The sequence below is a fragment of the Typopeltis vanoorti genome, chromosome 6 (genome assembly GCF_054136105.1).
Source record: "Typopeltis vanoorti isolate ZY-2024b chromosome 6, IOZ_Tvanoo_1.0, whole genome shotgun sequence".
Taxonomy (NCBI): domain Eukaryota; kingdom Metazoa; phylum Arthropoda; class Arachnida; order Uropygi; family Thelyphonidae; genus Typopeltis; species Typopeltis vanoorti.
This window is the reverse complement of record NC_143554.1, coordinates 89,062,454-89,077,790: the sequence shown is the minus strand read 5'-3', so window position 1 is coordinate 89,077,790 and position 15,337 is coordinate 89,062,454. Positions and strand designations below refer to the sequence as shown.

At 35.8% G+C, this 15,337-nt stretch overlaps 1 protein-coding gene across 1 annotated transcript in view; it reads left to right on the top strand.

Annotated features, from left to right (window-relative positions):
• LOC150105682 (polyprenal reductase) overlaps positions 1 to 7,902 on the top strand; it is a 30,699-nt gene extending 22,797 nt beyond the window's left edge. Inside the window, exons 2-5 of the mRNA XM_090395008.1 lie at positions 955 to 1,103; positions 5,103 to 5,294; positions 6,625 to 6,762; positions 6,875 to 7,902. Of these exons, the coding sequence (XP_090251134.1) occupies positions 955 to 1,103; positions 5,103 to 5,294; positions 6,625 to 6,762; positions 6,875 to 7,137 (742 nt within the window). The 3' untranslated portion in view covers positions 7,138 to 7,902. The remainder of the gene's footprint in view (positions 1 to 954; positions 1,104 to 5,102; positions 5,295 to 6,624; positions 6,763 to 6,874) is intronic.
• Positions 7,903 to 15,337: the final 7,435 nt, after the last annotated feature.

The following is a 15,337-nucleotide window of genomic DNA, read 5'->3' as shown; positions in this document are numbered from 1 at the left end:
CTGAATCAAACACGAATCTCAAGCCGGTTTGTAAGTGAGAGCTTTCAGATTCACGGGTCCTGTTCCCTTGGATGACGCTTGTGCACGACTTTTAATGTGGAAACGTTAGCCCGTCACTCGGCAACCCGAAAATCTGATTCTATCGGCACATTGAGACTAAGACGATTGGGAATTCCTGTTCTGTTCTGTTTCCACCATCTCCCATCATTCTAGCTATTGAAATAGAAATTATATTCTTTTGCTTGGTCAGTTGCTAATTTCGGCATAGATTGCATTTAGTCTGGATTCTTCCTTGACGTCTTAGGGTAATCTCGCAGTCGGTAATGATAATTCCCTTTGGTTGGACAGATCTAGTTCAAATGGAGATGGTAGTGTTTATCTTTTGGAAGACTTCGATGTTTCCGGTTAGAGAACGGACACAATACACTGGCTTCTAGAGCATGTTACTTCGAATTTGATTCAAACAACCCAACGTACAAGATATGAGGGTATCGTTCTCAGGATCATAATAAGGTAGAAATCCATGGAAAGATGTTGCCACACTCTTCTCTATAAATATTCATCACATCAACAACCGTGGTTCTAATTAACACTTTCTACCCTCCCTTGATGGGAAGACTAAAATCTTTGAGAATTTTACAGTATAAAAAATTCGTCGTTTCTAGAATTAGTTTTTATAGAGGAAATCCATTGTATTTCAGTAAGCTTTCTTTGACTTCACGATAAAATTTTTGACATTTTTTTTTTTAATTTCAAATCACATATTAGTTATACGGATTGATTTTTGTTACCCCAGACCTCCTACCTTCAAAAACGTCTTAAAATATTTGACAAAAGATTTTTAAGAAGTTTATCTATTGGGAATATCCCCAAATTTCTTTTTGATAAAAAGGGAACTTGGGGATGTTGTTTCCGGTTTTATATTACATTCACAAGTGTGGACTTTTCTTGCAGGTATTTCCGCCACTTCTATCTCTTCGGTTCAGTTTTCCACTCTTATTTGAGTTTTACGTTGTGGAGAGTGTATTTCCTCCATCAACCTGTTCCTTCCCCTGTTATTGCTCTACTGGATTTCGTCGCTACAAGACAAAGAGAGTCATCAGGTAACATTTATTTTTTGTATAATAATTCCTTCCTTATTTAACTATAGAATCAAATGCATTGTCAGTACACAGTATTGGAATTTATTGTGCTCACTCGAACATAATTTTAATTGATTTTTTTGTTATTCTAATTGAGTTTTCAAAACAAATTACCATTAGTTGACACATAATGGTACGTCACATGACAGTACTGTACGCTCACAGATACGAGACACTTCTGCGCATGTCAGAAGGAGGAGAATCCATTCCGATAATAGGGTAATCAGCCCGTATTATGGGATGAGTTGTTTATTATTACACGTCGGATAATTAACTTCTCTTTTATGATCATTGTAGTTTTTAAAGTGGTAACTATTTGGCTTGTTCAACAGTTGGAAAATTTTACGCATGAAGCACGTGATTTCTCGTGTTGGCGATCAATTCGTACGTCCTTCATTTCTTTCTCCCCTTCAACATGAATTGACTCTTCTCGTATCTGTGGTCGGACAGTACTAGTTTTTCGTATTTCCATGACCACTTCATCTTAAACTAACCAGGAATGAGTGTTTGATTGTATGCCAATATTTAAAACTCAAGATGGTGATGAAGGGTGGATACCATTTGCCAATCAGTTTTCAAAATTTAAGGCTAAGAAGAGTATCTTAAGGAGAAGTTTTCCTTTTTGGTGTATAAAAAGGTATTAGATGACTTATTTTTATTTATTTACCAAAAATTCACATTTTACCTTTATTTTCTCATTCTGTGAGTAAAACCTTGTAAAGTATGATTTTGTGTTGACTCTTCTTTTGTGTTGACGCATCAAAAATAATGAAATCAATGCATCATTTTTTTGCTTCAGTCCGGAACAAAAATTGCCACACGTAGCCTATGACACTGGCGTTCAACTTTTTTTTTTTTTTTTTTTTTTTTTTTTTTAAAGCTACTTTTCTATATAAAAAGTTATTCGGCGATCTACTCTCTTATATCGATCGTTTCCCCCAACCTGATATCTGATTACACACAAATAAATAAACAACTAAAAATATATTGGAATAAAATATTTCTCTATTTTGGAAAACCAAAGTTAGAAAAAACAACAGATTGATTACAAACTCACAAGTTACAGGAAATGCGTTGATAAAAAAAAAAAAAAAGTTAATGTGAAATTTGCCATTGTTTGGACCTCGCAATATTTTTATAGTCAAGTCGATATGAAGAAGTGGCCAATCGCAGACAATCATCCAAATGATCATTTGTAATTTAGTTTCTTAATTGATTTCTTTATGACGGTCATATTTGAAAAAGCGGATTTTGACACATATGTCGATCCGAAACACGACAGAATTTTTCGCGCAATATCAGCTAATGTTGGGAATTTTTCATGTGCATACTTCCAAATGACTTCATTGTTTATTGATTTTAAATGTAAACTATTCTGAATGTTTATTATCTCAAGTTCTACTTCAGCTTGGTTTATATCAAACAGCCCACTAATTTTATTTGAAATTTCTGTGACGTTCAAGTTTTCTTGAAATGGATTATTGATAAAAGATACAATCATTTCAGTTTTATTAAAATCTTTAAATCTTGAATTTATTTCTTCCTCAACTAATTCTATTTCACGAATAAATTCTTTTAAATCATAGCGAAGCATTTCTTGATTTTGTTCAAAAAAGTTTAATAAATATGGGAGATGTCCAAATTCGCGGTCATTTATATTTTTCTTTAATAAAAGTATGTCAATTTTTTTTTTTCTCTACCTTGTAACTCTAAATTTAAATTGCTTAATTTCGTACAAAAATCTACTAAAAATGATAAGTGTAACAACCATCTTTTATCACTTAATCGTGGATAAATATCTCCTTTTTCATCAAGAAAAAATTTTATATCGTTAATTAATACAAGAAATCTTTCTAAAAATTGACTTCTGTTTAGCCATCGAACATTATTGTACAACAGAAGTTCCCTATCATCATCTGCCTGTAATTTAAATAACTGCCGTTGCAGGGCTTTTCCTCGAACAGAATTTACAATTTTAAATGTAATATCCAAAACATCTTTTGTGTTTAATCTTTTAATACACAGTACTTGTTGGTGAATAATACAGTGGTACGTTAAAAAATCTGGACATTTGTCATCGTTTTTACATAATGAAATGAAGCCTGATTTATTACCTATCATTGCAGGAGCGGCATCAGTAGTAATAGACACAAGTTTAAAAAGCGGAAGTTTGTGTTGTTTCACAAATTCATCAAATGCCGAAAAAATGTCTTCTCCTCTAGTCCTTCCCAATAATGGTATAATTTCCAAAAGTTCTTCTTTACTTGAATAATCTTGAAATACCATGCGAATAAATACCATTAACTGAGCAATATCAGTGAAGTCGTTTCATTCATCAAATTGTAATGAAAACGCAACACACTGGTGGATGTCTGACATTAACCTGGCCTGGAAACTTTTCTCCGGCAATTGGAACTCTTCCTTTCTGCAATTTGAAACCTTGTCTGCGGCCTAGAAGTAGTCTCTCTCTTGCGACGTCTCGAACCGAGAAGCTCCCTTCTGGAAGCGGGAAACTCCTCTCTCAAGCAACGTGGATCCGGGCAGCCTCTCTGACGGCGACTGTGGACCGGTCGGCCTCCTCTCTGACAGCAGTTCTGGAACCGGGACCCCTTCTGCTTGCTTCAGTCCCTTTTTATTAGGCCTCCTCTGAGACCTCGCATGAAGTTTGGCAACCCCCAAAGAATCGGTATGAGTCTTTCATCTTAAGTTTCATGTTCGGCACGCCTTTTGTTCTCCTCCGCTTTCTTTTGATTGTAAGTTGCCGGCCGTCGTCGGAAAGTTGTTTTGAACTCTTTCTGACTGACTTCGGAGATGTTTACACTTAGAGCCTGCAAGCCTTTCTCATACATACAAGTTTCAATAACAATCTTTCTAATGCCGCCATGTACAGCTTTGTCGACAAAAACATTGCCTTTGTTTTTAACACTCTAACATTTAAAGCAGTATACACAGTTAGCTTCAAAAGAGTAATTTACAAAAACATCTAATACAAACTATACAAACCGAGACAAACAAAGTTTATTTTTTTACAATATTCACATGGGACTTAACCTAAGTAAAAAATCGATGTAATGTGCTTTGGAATATTTAATATTTAAGCTACAATCGAGTTTTTACACTTCGCTCATAATTGTATTCACTTGTCTCGGTGTTTGACTTCCACTGATCCAAATTAATTCATTTACCCGGACTTATAAGAAAATTACTGATTTGACAATTTTAACGAAAAATAAATAAACAATAGTAATACACTTAAAGCGAATTAAAAATAATACAAAATAATGATAAATAAAATATTATGTTTCCAGTTTTAATTAAACTTGTAAGGAGGAATACACAAAAGATCGACCAAACATCGCTCCGCGATCGACGGGTTGAACACCCCTGGCCTATGAAATGTCTATTTGCTTCACTTTCAAAGTTCAGAAGTGGAATGTATGGCGATGTTTTGAATACAGGGAACGAATTCCTATCCCCAAATTCAAGGTGTGAAGCGACATTTATTTTCAGATGTTCTGTGGGGAGGGGAAAAAACGCGCTGTGAAGGCTGGATTTTCTACCACGACAATGCTTCCGCTCATTATGATACTGTAGGAATTTTTGGCTTAAAATATTACGACCGTTAGCATGGAGCTCTTACTACCTGGATCTAGCACCATGCGATTTTTCTTTCTTTCTTTTTTTTTTTTTTCTTTTTTTTTTCTTTCGACATTTAAGTTATCACTGAAGAGAAGCAAGGTTGGCGACGACATTCAAAACTGAGAATTTCTGCAAATTTTCAACTCAGCTTTTCCGTGGATTACATCGCTAATGAAAGATTTTAATATGGTTATCAGATTAATGCTGTTATTTGAGATGGCGCGGGCGGGGCGATATCTTGCTTTGTAATTTTTACTAGAAATAAGCGGCAACGTATTACACTTATTTTTCTTGTTCAGGTTTTGTTTACGTTCTTTGCAGTTTCTGCAGAATCGACAACTTTAGTGATGGTGTTGCTGCTTTTCCAGATATACAAAAGACTTTACGAATGTTGCAGTGTGAGTGTGTATTCTAATGCGAGGATCAACATTTTCCATTATGTAATGGGGATGACCTTTTACTTTGGAATGAGTCTGTCTATTTTAGCCGAAGCTCCTGGTTTCGAACATACAGGTAAGTTTCGTCTAACCGAAGTCAATTTTTAAATGCACGAAAAAAGATAACTTTTTTTAAAAAAATGCCTTTTTTCATTTAAAATGATAATCTTGTTCTATGATATATATATATATATTTTTAAAATGACTGATTCAATCCGCAATGTACTTGCACCAAAGCTCAGTATAATAATTATTTAACTGGTTATTTGTACATTATTATTTTGTAAAACCAGCTGTTTAGTTTTTGTATCAATGAGGATGTAATAAGTTATTAATTCAGAAATACTGTTTTCAACAAAACAAGTTTCTAGATTTATTACATATCCTGTATGATAGAAGTGGTGTTTCCGCTCCTGGGCGCTAAACTGCCCGAAGATAGACTTAGTTCAAGTCTAGTCGCCGACTGGAGGAACTTTTACTAAGCCTTTTTTTCGACGTGTTCTCGAGTTAGTCGATCTCTGGTACGGGCAAGCGGGTTTTTTCTCCCGGAAACGCAGTTTTTCGTCCCGTAAACTCAAAAAAATCGACTGTAGAACCTACACTATTTCAGACATGAAAAATATTGTGTTAGGGACAGCGCCGGATTTACGTATAAGCTAAAAAAGCTACAGCTTAGGCCCTCGCAATCTGCCGGGGTCTCAAATAAATAAAACAAAAAAATAAAAAAAACAAAAAAATATAAAAATTGATTAAAAAAATATTCCTAGAAAAATCATTCAAATGAAGTCAGACATATCACGATGATAATTTCTAAATAATTTTAAATATACAAAATATAACAAAAGAAGTTTTTTTCCCTCTCAAAAACGTATTAATTAAAATTTTTATCTTTAATACCTAATTAATTTTTAAAATCATTATTTAGAAAATAAACGCATACTTTATTATTTTTTAATAAAAATTAAAAGACAATATATTTTCATATATTAAAAAGGCGTATATATTTTAAATTTTTCTGAGACCAGCTGATGTAATTTAAAACAGTAGGAGGCCTCTGGGTTTTGTATAGCTTAGGGCCTCAGCAAGTCTAAATCCGGCCCTGGTTAGGGACCACGAGATGGCGGTACTTGTGGAGTCGTATCTTCACTTTGGGCTGCTTAATCAGAGATAGCCTTGGGCCCAGCTATCTCTGATTGGCTGCCAGTGGAGATTGAACTGTCCACTCAGTCTCCAAAAGTTAGATAGGGCTAAAACGGCCTCGCCTACGGGAATAAAAAGGACGTCGGCTTATTTTATTCTTCTTCTTCTTTTTTTTTTTTTTTTTTTTGACTGTACGAAATTTTTTAAAACATGGCAATGCGTATTTGATTGTATGCCAAAATTCACTGTTCATTTTGATATCTTAGGTGCTCCTCATAGGGTACACTTTACAAGCAGCTGGTTTTGCTGGAATCAAGTTCTTGGAGTCGCTGTTTTCCTTTGGGCGCTTAAAGTTCAGTTCCAGAGTCACGCCATCCTGGCCAACTTACGTAAAGACCCTAAAAGTAAGTACCGATCAGAATAGCGTGAATTACCGACCCTCTCCGACCTTAAACATAATTACAATGATATATTACGTGATACAATTTCTTCTTAAAATTGTATTTCTTTTTTAAGGTCATTTAGTGGTAACACTGAAGCATGCCCTACCCGAAGGAGGATGGTTCGATGTTGTGTCTTGTCCTCATTACATGGCCGAAATTTTGATGTACTTAGCAGCCAGTCTCATCTTTGGAGGACGTAACATCACCTGGTGGTTGGTGTGTTTGTGGACGATGTCAAATCAGACGATATCGGGACTTCTGTCCCATCAGTGGTATCAAAAGACATTCAAAGACTATCCCAAGCATCGTCATGCTGTAATACCCTTCATTTTGTAAACAACTTTCATTGTATATATAGATTTATGTTGTATGCTTCAATACTGTGATATAGGTGCTCTTTATTTACCAAAGAAATATCCACATTAATTAATTAATCTGTTAATTCGAGTTCTGTCGAACTGTTTTTTGCTAAGTATTTGTTTATAGCAGCTTGAAATAATATACAAACATTTTTTTTTTTTTCAGTTAATTTATTTCATTTAGGACATCGTCACAAGATGGCAGCTCCATTCTTTTATTTGAATAAGCGTTTTATGGGGGAACAATTTTAAACATACGCGTGCAATACCCTGATAAATATCCTTATAATAATGGGAGATGCTCAAAAGCTATAGCTTGCAATTGCTTTCTTTCTATGCTAGTTTGGACACGTATGATAACGCTAGTAGGTACATACGGAAGAGAAATGAAGGTATTTTTTTCTTCTCCTGATGATGATAGTAATCCTATACAAAAATGCGTTTTTGATGGGAGAATGGAAACAAAAGATGCGAAATAATACAGTTAAAGGCAGTTTTTCTTTTGCTTTCATTCTCTATGTGTTGACAGTAATCCCGGGATGTCAGTGCTTAGTCGCATCTTTCTCATCTGCTCATGTTGCAGCAAAACATTTTTTTTAATGCTTTTATTTATTATTATTGAATGTAAGGCTTCTAAAAGTTATGGAGGAAGATATTTATAAATGGGACAATAACTAAATAGAAGTTATTCCACTGTATGTTTATTTATATGATGAAAAATAAAAAAAACAGTTTTGTTTTATGTTGTTTGCATTTCTTATTTACCTTTTTTTTTTTTTAAATTTAAAACATTTTAAAAGGACATTTAAAAAAAATGAACCACTGCGATATTGCTGAATTGCTCAAATTGTTATTTATTTTTTATTTCGGTTTTTCTTCCCGACAATATTTTTGCTTGCTTATAAGACGCAAGTGTCAATTTTGATAAATTTGTATGTAAACAAATTTATCAAAATTAGTGCTCTAGAATCTTCCAAGAATTTTCTGTTTTCAAAACATCAAAGAGTTAAAAGTGTTAGGAAATCGCGTGTTTGAGTTGCAATGCCAAATTTTCTTGTGCATTTCGCAAGAAAAATATTCCCGGATCACCCACATTCTTCAGCCCAGTAAAAGATAAATAAAATTTGAAATTAATAAAAGAACTCTTACTATACATGATTATTTTATTTTAGTCCGTATTTATTAATTAATTAATGTTTGTTTGCAATAGACATGCAAACAAATGTTGGTGAAAATTAACCATTTTTTATTTTATTTTATTTATTTAGTTAGCTGTGGGAATGCATTCAGCCTTGGCTATGGTGAGAGGTGGAAACTGACTGCATGTTGATTTCAAAAAAAAAAAAAAAAAAAAAAAAGTTAAAAGAATACCGCCTACTTCCTCGGGGGATGAGGTTTAGCAGATTTTTTTTAAGAGTAATATATAAAAATGGGGAAGTTATATTAGTATAAATTTTTTAGAATAAAGACAATTGTAAATAGCGTAACTATAGAAAACTTAAAGAAATCAAATCTGTGAAAAGAAAAAAAAATTAAAGTCATTTTTGATAATCATCTACATGCAAAATAAATTTAATAATGTTGACAATAATACGTGCATCAATTGAGTTAAGAAAAAAAAAGTAGGTATTTAGTAGCCACGCCCACCAGCCAATAGGAATTAATCATATAAAAACGTAATTTGTTTTCATTGGTTAATGAATGAATTTGTTTCTCTCGCCTGTCGATTGGAAAGAATGTCATCTCAACCATCAAACGAATAACAAAGGCGCTGGTAGTATTGATTCCTAGCAATTGCTTTTAGATTTAGATGTGGTGATGTTCGCACGTGGGTAAGTGGAAGAAATGAGTTCGCACTGAAATAGAACATTATTACAGCGGGTGGATTAAGGGTTAGATATTTCATGAATGCTACTCTAGATATATGGGACGTGTTCGAACAATTCGAAAATAAGAATCAATCGGAACTAAAGTCTTTCCTTAGTTCAACCATCCGTTACGAGATGGCAGCACCATACTTCAGAATAGCTTTATCTTGTTAGCAAAAGCTCCCGAAGAGCATTGTGCGTAAGATACTTGACTGTCTAGTTTGAAACAAAGACCAGTGAAGCAGTTTCTGTTAAATTACCCTACCTTTCTAATAAACACGGTAATTAAGATTGGTATAGGTTTGCAAATTTCCCTTCTTAGTGTACGCTGATATGGAGTCGTGTCTTTGACAGGACCATTGTCCCTCTGGTCCCGACAAAAGGCAGTAATTTTTTAGTAAGCTTTTCAGCAGAGTTTTACAATTAAATCTGATTCTTTTGATGCAATTGAAATTCCCCTCTTAACGACCGTGTGCGGATGGCAGACAATTATCCGATCCTTTCAAAACCAAGTGCCTACGTACTTTCTTAATAACCCTCTTCTCTTTTTGAGACTTTTTGAATGCCTCTGGTAATGTTAGGAATAGGAATTGTGTCTTCCTCCCCCCCCCCTCGCAAGATATTCCATTCGCAAAACTATCGCAACTTCAAATAAAAACAAACGAAACAGCCCAAAGATGCTTAAATGGCTTCGGAAGCCAAACAAAGAAACTCCGTAATGTTTATGTTGGTTTCTTTAACTTTCCAAATCTCTTCAGCTATTGTGAAGATCTGGGTAGACCTCTTTTCACCATTTATAGATTTTTCTTTACGTGCGAACGTCTCTTAGAAGTTTTAGATCTCCGAACTTCTTGAATGAATAGTCTTTGAGACCACTGCAGAAGTTAAAAAAAAATAAAATAAAAATTAAAAAAAAAAGAAGAGTCTAGTATTATTGGGTAAAGACATTGACCAGGACACTTTATTGGGAACTCTCTTTAATTATAAATGTAACATGATTGCAAGATAGCTATTTTATTAATATTCTGAAATGATTTCTGTATTATATTATTTAACTCTTAATCCGCATATCAATATCAATATTCCCTAGGGATGATCAAAACACCCCCTAACAGTGTTTTTTTTAAACTAACATCTTCAGGTTTAAAAAAAAAATAAAAATATGAACTATATTTAAATATGTAATGAAATATACATATACACGCAGTTCAATTGACAATTGACATTTATGTCTTTAAGGGTGAAGCAAGATGCTTTTCATATTCCCCGCTATCTGTCGTGGTTACAGTGAGGGTAAAATTTACGAGCAGTTTGCTCGCCCTGAATGGGCATGGAGATTATGCATCGTTATAGGAGGCTAATATAGTTTTTGGTCTTCTATATTTGAATATGTCCGTTGGCTCATATGCTGCAGCTTGTTGAATCAAATCATTGGGGTGTGTGGACGTCTTTAGAAAAAACTTGGAAGCTAAGGATTGTAGATAAGAGAGAATATATGGAATATTTGTGTCTCTATGGAGCTGGCTGTTTCTAACATACCACGGGGCGTTCAGAATCATTCTCAAGCACTTGTTCTGCACACGCTGAATCTTGATAATGTTAGCGTTAGAGGTGTGGCTCCAGGCTGGAGAGGCATAGGTGATTATGGGACGAATCGTCATCTGGTAAAGTTGCAATTTGATTCTGTTGCTGAGCTTGCTATTTCTATTAATTAGCGGGTAAATCTGAGCTATGGCTTTAGATGCTTTTGCACATGCAGACTTGATATGTTGGTTGAAAGATAGCTTTTTGTCGAGAATTACACCCAGGTAATTTGTTTCTGTCTGCCAGGGAATTTTAGTATTGAATAGTAACACATCTCCTGCAGGAGACATTGGCCTTTTTGAGAAAAGAACCGCTGAGCTTTTCAGGGGGTTGACTTCCAATCTCCACCTAGAGAACCAACCCTCCAGCTTTAGAATGTTTTCTTGAAGCTTTCTAGTAACGAAGTGGGGTCTGAGGGATCTGGTTAGTATTGCCGTATCGTCCGCATACAGCGCTAAAATGGAAGTCATCGGATTGTGAGGGATGTCTGACATGTATACAGAAAACAGCAATGGAGCCAGTAGAGATCCCTGTGGCACTCCAGCAAAGATATGGCGCTGGGACGATATAGAACCGTTAATTTTAACTTGCATTGATCTATTCTGAAGATATGAACGGATTAGATGAACCATTTTTAGTGAGATGCCGGCTGAGATGAGTTTGTGCAGGAGTCCAAAATGCCAGATTTTATCAAATGCTTTAGATAGGTCTAGGAAAACAGCTCCTGTGTACTGGCACCAGTTGTAGCTGGTGATGATATATTCCACAATTCTATGGATTTGCTGGGTAGTACTATGGTGTTGCCGAAAACCAAACTGTTCTTTAGGGAGGATGTTTAGGTCATTTATTGAGGTTTGGAGTCGTGAGAGGATGACCTTCTCTGCAATCTTACCCAGGTTGGAGATGAGACTGATTGGACGATAATTCTGCGGTAAGTGTGGGTCTTTGCCTGGCTTATGTATAGGAATCACATCAGCCAGTTTCCAGGTGGAAGGAAAATAGTGAAGTCTTAAGATTGCATTTATTATACTGGTCAGATGCACTATAGCTTTTCGAGGCAGCAGCTTGATCACCCTGTTTGAGATGCTGTCTGGTCCAGGAGCTTTATTGTTCTTAAGTTTTTTAATAATATCATATAATTCAACAGGTGATGCGGGTGCAATATGATCAGCACTGGTATCCGGGAGGTTTAGTGCATGTCTAACCTGTCTGTGGATTTTATACAGATGATTGAAATCAATGTTGTTATAAGATGGTTTGCACTGATCCTCAAGATTTTTAAGTATGGCTTCTGCCTTATCTGCATCTGTGTGGATTAGGCCCTGGTTTGAGATTATAGGGGGGAGGGATCTGTTTTTGTTTTTGATGTTTCTCAGTAGGCCCCAGATAGAGTGATCAATAGGTGAGATAGAGGCTAACTTTTTATCCCAAACTTCGTTTCTATGCGTTTTAAGTGCATCTCTTACTGCTCCATTCAATCTATTAAGCACTGTCTTATCCTGAGGAGCGCGAGTGTTACGAAATCTCTTCCTAGCTCTGTTCTTCTCTCTGATCAGGTCCATAATGTCCTCAGGCAAACGATCAGGCTTGGGAACAGGTTTCTGGAAGGTTGCAACCATTATAGCGGACTTAATCTGTTGGGTGAGGCTAGTCACTGCAGAATCCACATCTTCTGGTGTGCATATGTGTGGGACGGGTCCTATTTGATCCCGAAGTGCTTTAGACAATCTCTCCCACGATATGCCTGAATGAGGAGGAGACAGGCATTCTTGTTCTCCCAATTGCAGTAGAATTGGGTTGTGATCCGACGACAGCTCGTTTAGTGATGTAAGGCTGTACTGTAGTTTAATGTCTTGCAGGATGGCTATATCCAAGATGTCAGCAGTGCCAGATGTACTGAGATGAGTTGGTTCGGTAGGTCCAGCCACAACAGCATGGTTTAATCCTGTGTAGCTAGAAAGGATACGACCATTTTACACGCAGTTCTTACTTGAAGTCATAAACTAATAATTCATATGTTCTATTTTTTTATAGGTGTACGAGGTCTTAGCATAAAACGTTTGTTATAATTAGTATAATATTTTTTTATTTTCATTACCTTTTCTTTTGTTTTTCAATTACAACAATGTTTTATACAATTGGTGAACTATTTATTAATAGTTTAATTATTATGCGAAACGGTAGAGGTTCTTAATTGATAGATGAGATTTTGTTGATTTTGTAGGCGAATCCTGCTTAAATGTCACTGATTGGATAATGAATTTGAGAAAGAATTGCCCTCTTCTATGAATGGATGATGATGAACCGCCACATTCTGCAGGATAACCCTCGATTACGTACCTTCAACCACTCGGTTGTCTTGTGAGAGCCTTCATCTTTAACGTTCGCTTTAAAAATTAATGTTCTGTCGCAGTGGTGTGCCCTCTGGTGGGCGGAAAATAAGCATTTTGTAACTTCATAAATCATACCAACAAGTGATGCTAGCTTTTGATGGCCAATCATTTAAAGGCTGTTAGCGTCATTTCAACCATGCTTTTGAGCTTCCAGTAAATTAATCAACACTCTAATTGATGGCTGTGTACCCCATTTGATTCATATCCAGTAATTCCGGCTGTTTCACAAACGTTTACAACTATCTGAAAGCTGCTGTAATAAATAGAAGTCCACTTGATGGGTTAGTATTGTTGTCCATCGTCTGTCTTTTTTTCCTGTCTTAGATGGGCCACTTCATAGCGTTACTTGGTTAATCGCGGTACATTTTTCTACCAACGCTGTTCATTATTCTTCATTAAGTTCACCGCAAAGGCTTCGTGTTTTTTTCTTGCCTTCGTTGACATCCCTGAAACTGTTTAAATCCTTCCATCCCTGTAGGTCTTTAGGTAATGAATACAACACACCCTTTTCCTCGTTATTAACCAATCTAAGCGTAATCCTTTAAGTTCTCTGCAAAGTAGACAAACTCCGGGAGCCCTTCTGACACAGGATAGACTCGGTTTTTTTTTTTTATTCTTTCTCTCGGAATAATTAATATCAAAGAAGGCAGCTTACATCGAGACACAAATCCCCGCTGCTGTAGCCATCTATTGTTAGAAGGTCGGTCAGAACCCCGAAGGGGAGTGAATAAATGAGGGGAGGGAGGGAAAAGAACGCGGTGAAGTCAACAGAAAATTCGCTTCCAATCGCACGTCTAGTAGCTTGCTGATAACCACCTCTGACAGTGACAGATGGCCAGTTTCCTGCAATCTGTCACCAGCGTCATGGAGATAGGACGTCTTCTTGACCGCTAACCACGAGCGGTATGTACACCCCGCTGCCGTTTACCCGCGTCTTATTTACTTATCCATTTCCTAGAAGGGTGGGAGGGCTGCTAAAGTGGGGAAGAAGACAACTCGACTTTCAGTTTAACACGAGAAAACTCTTCGGGATACGATATCGGAGAAGATTGTTTGCAGTACCGAGTAGACTGTAGACCTACAGAAATGTTGTGTTTAAAAAAAGGAAAACGAGAAATCTCGAAGAAGGAAAAATCGTCTGAAATCACAGCCCACTGCTGTTTAATAGCTTTACACATCGTAAAATATAACCCATTTTATTTGCTTAGCAATAGATTAATCGTATGCTCTCTCTGTCTGTCTGTCTCTCTCTCTCTCTCTCACACACACATACACATGTGCAGTCTTCCACTTTCGTTCTTTTTTTATCGCTTTTTTTACGTTTTTATTAATTTTTAGATTTTTTTTTGTATTTTTCACTCTTACAGTACATGGATTTTCTGAACTAAATACGCTATTTTTTTATATAATTTCACATTTATATTTTTTTATTATTGTATATTATATTTGCCACGTACTTTAATAAAAAGGAAAAAAAAATCGGGTCTACCCCTTCACTGACAATAGAACATCTTTCATAACATCATTTAGGATTTTTAATAATTAATTTTAGTATTTAATGCAGAAAAACTGCTTCATAAAAAGGAACCTGAATGCATTGCAATAACATTTTCGTGTTTCGTATGATAGCCAACTTTTTTTTTTTTTTTTTTAGTATTATTGACTAACGGGTAATATTATTCATACCCCCTTTGGCCTCTGTGCATAAAAATTCCTATTTCATGAGCTACAGCTGTGAAGAATGCTTTCTATAATCATATTTCAACTAATAAATATCCTTCGGGCATCTTAAGTTACACTGAATTTCAGAGAATAGTTCGATGTGCTCAAGGCTAAAGCAAATTTCATTAGACTATTATCTTCGCTATTCTGTGAAGTCAACTTTATTGAATATATTTAGTAATTCTTCGCTGCAAATACCCATCATGCATCTTTTCGCGCACGCGCAGTAGTGACATTGCCGCAGTTCTGAATAGTGTAATGGCTGCCTCTAGCGGCGAAGCAGAGCTGTTTCATAACATTTTAACTACTAAATATCCTTCGGACATCTTAAGTTACACTGAAAATATTTCGTTCAATGATTTCAGAGAATAGTTCAATGTTCTCAAAGCTAAAATAAATTTCATTAGACTATACGCTTAACTTCGGTATTCTGTGAGTCAGCATTATTGAATAGAGAGTGGCTGGTGGATAGATATCAAAGAGTGGTTTATGGAGGGGCTGAGTCCAGGAGAAGACAGGTGACTAGTGGTGTACCTCAGGGCTCAGTGCTTGGTCCTCTGTTTTTTATTTGCACATTAATGATATTGGGAATATTTTGAAAGGAAATATC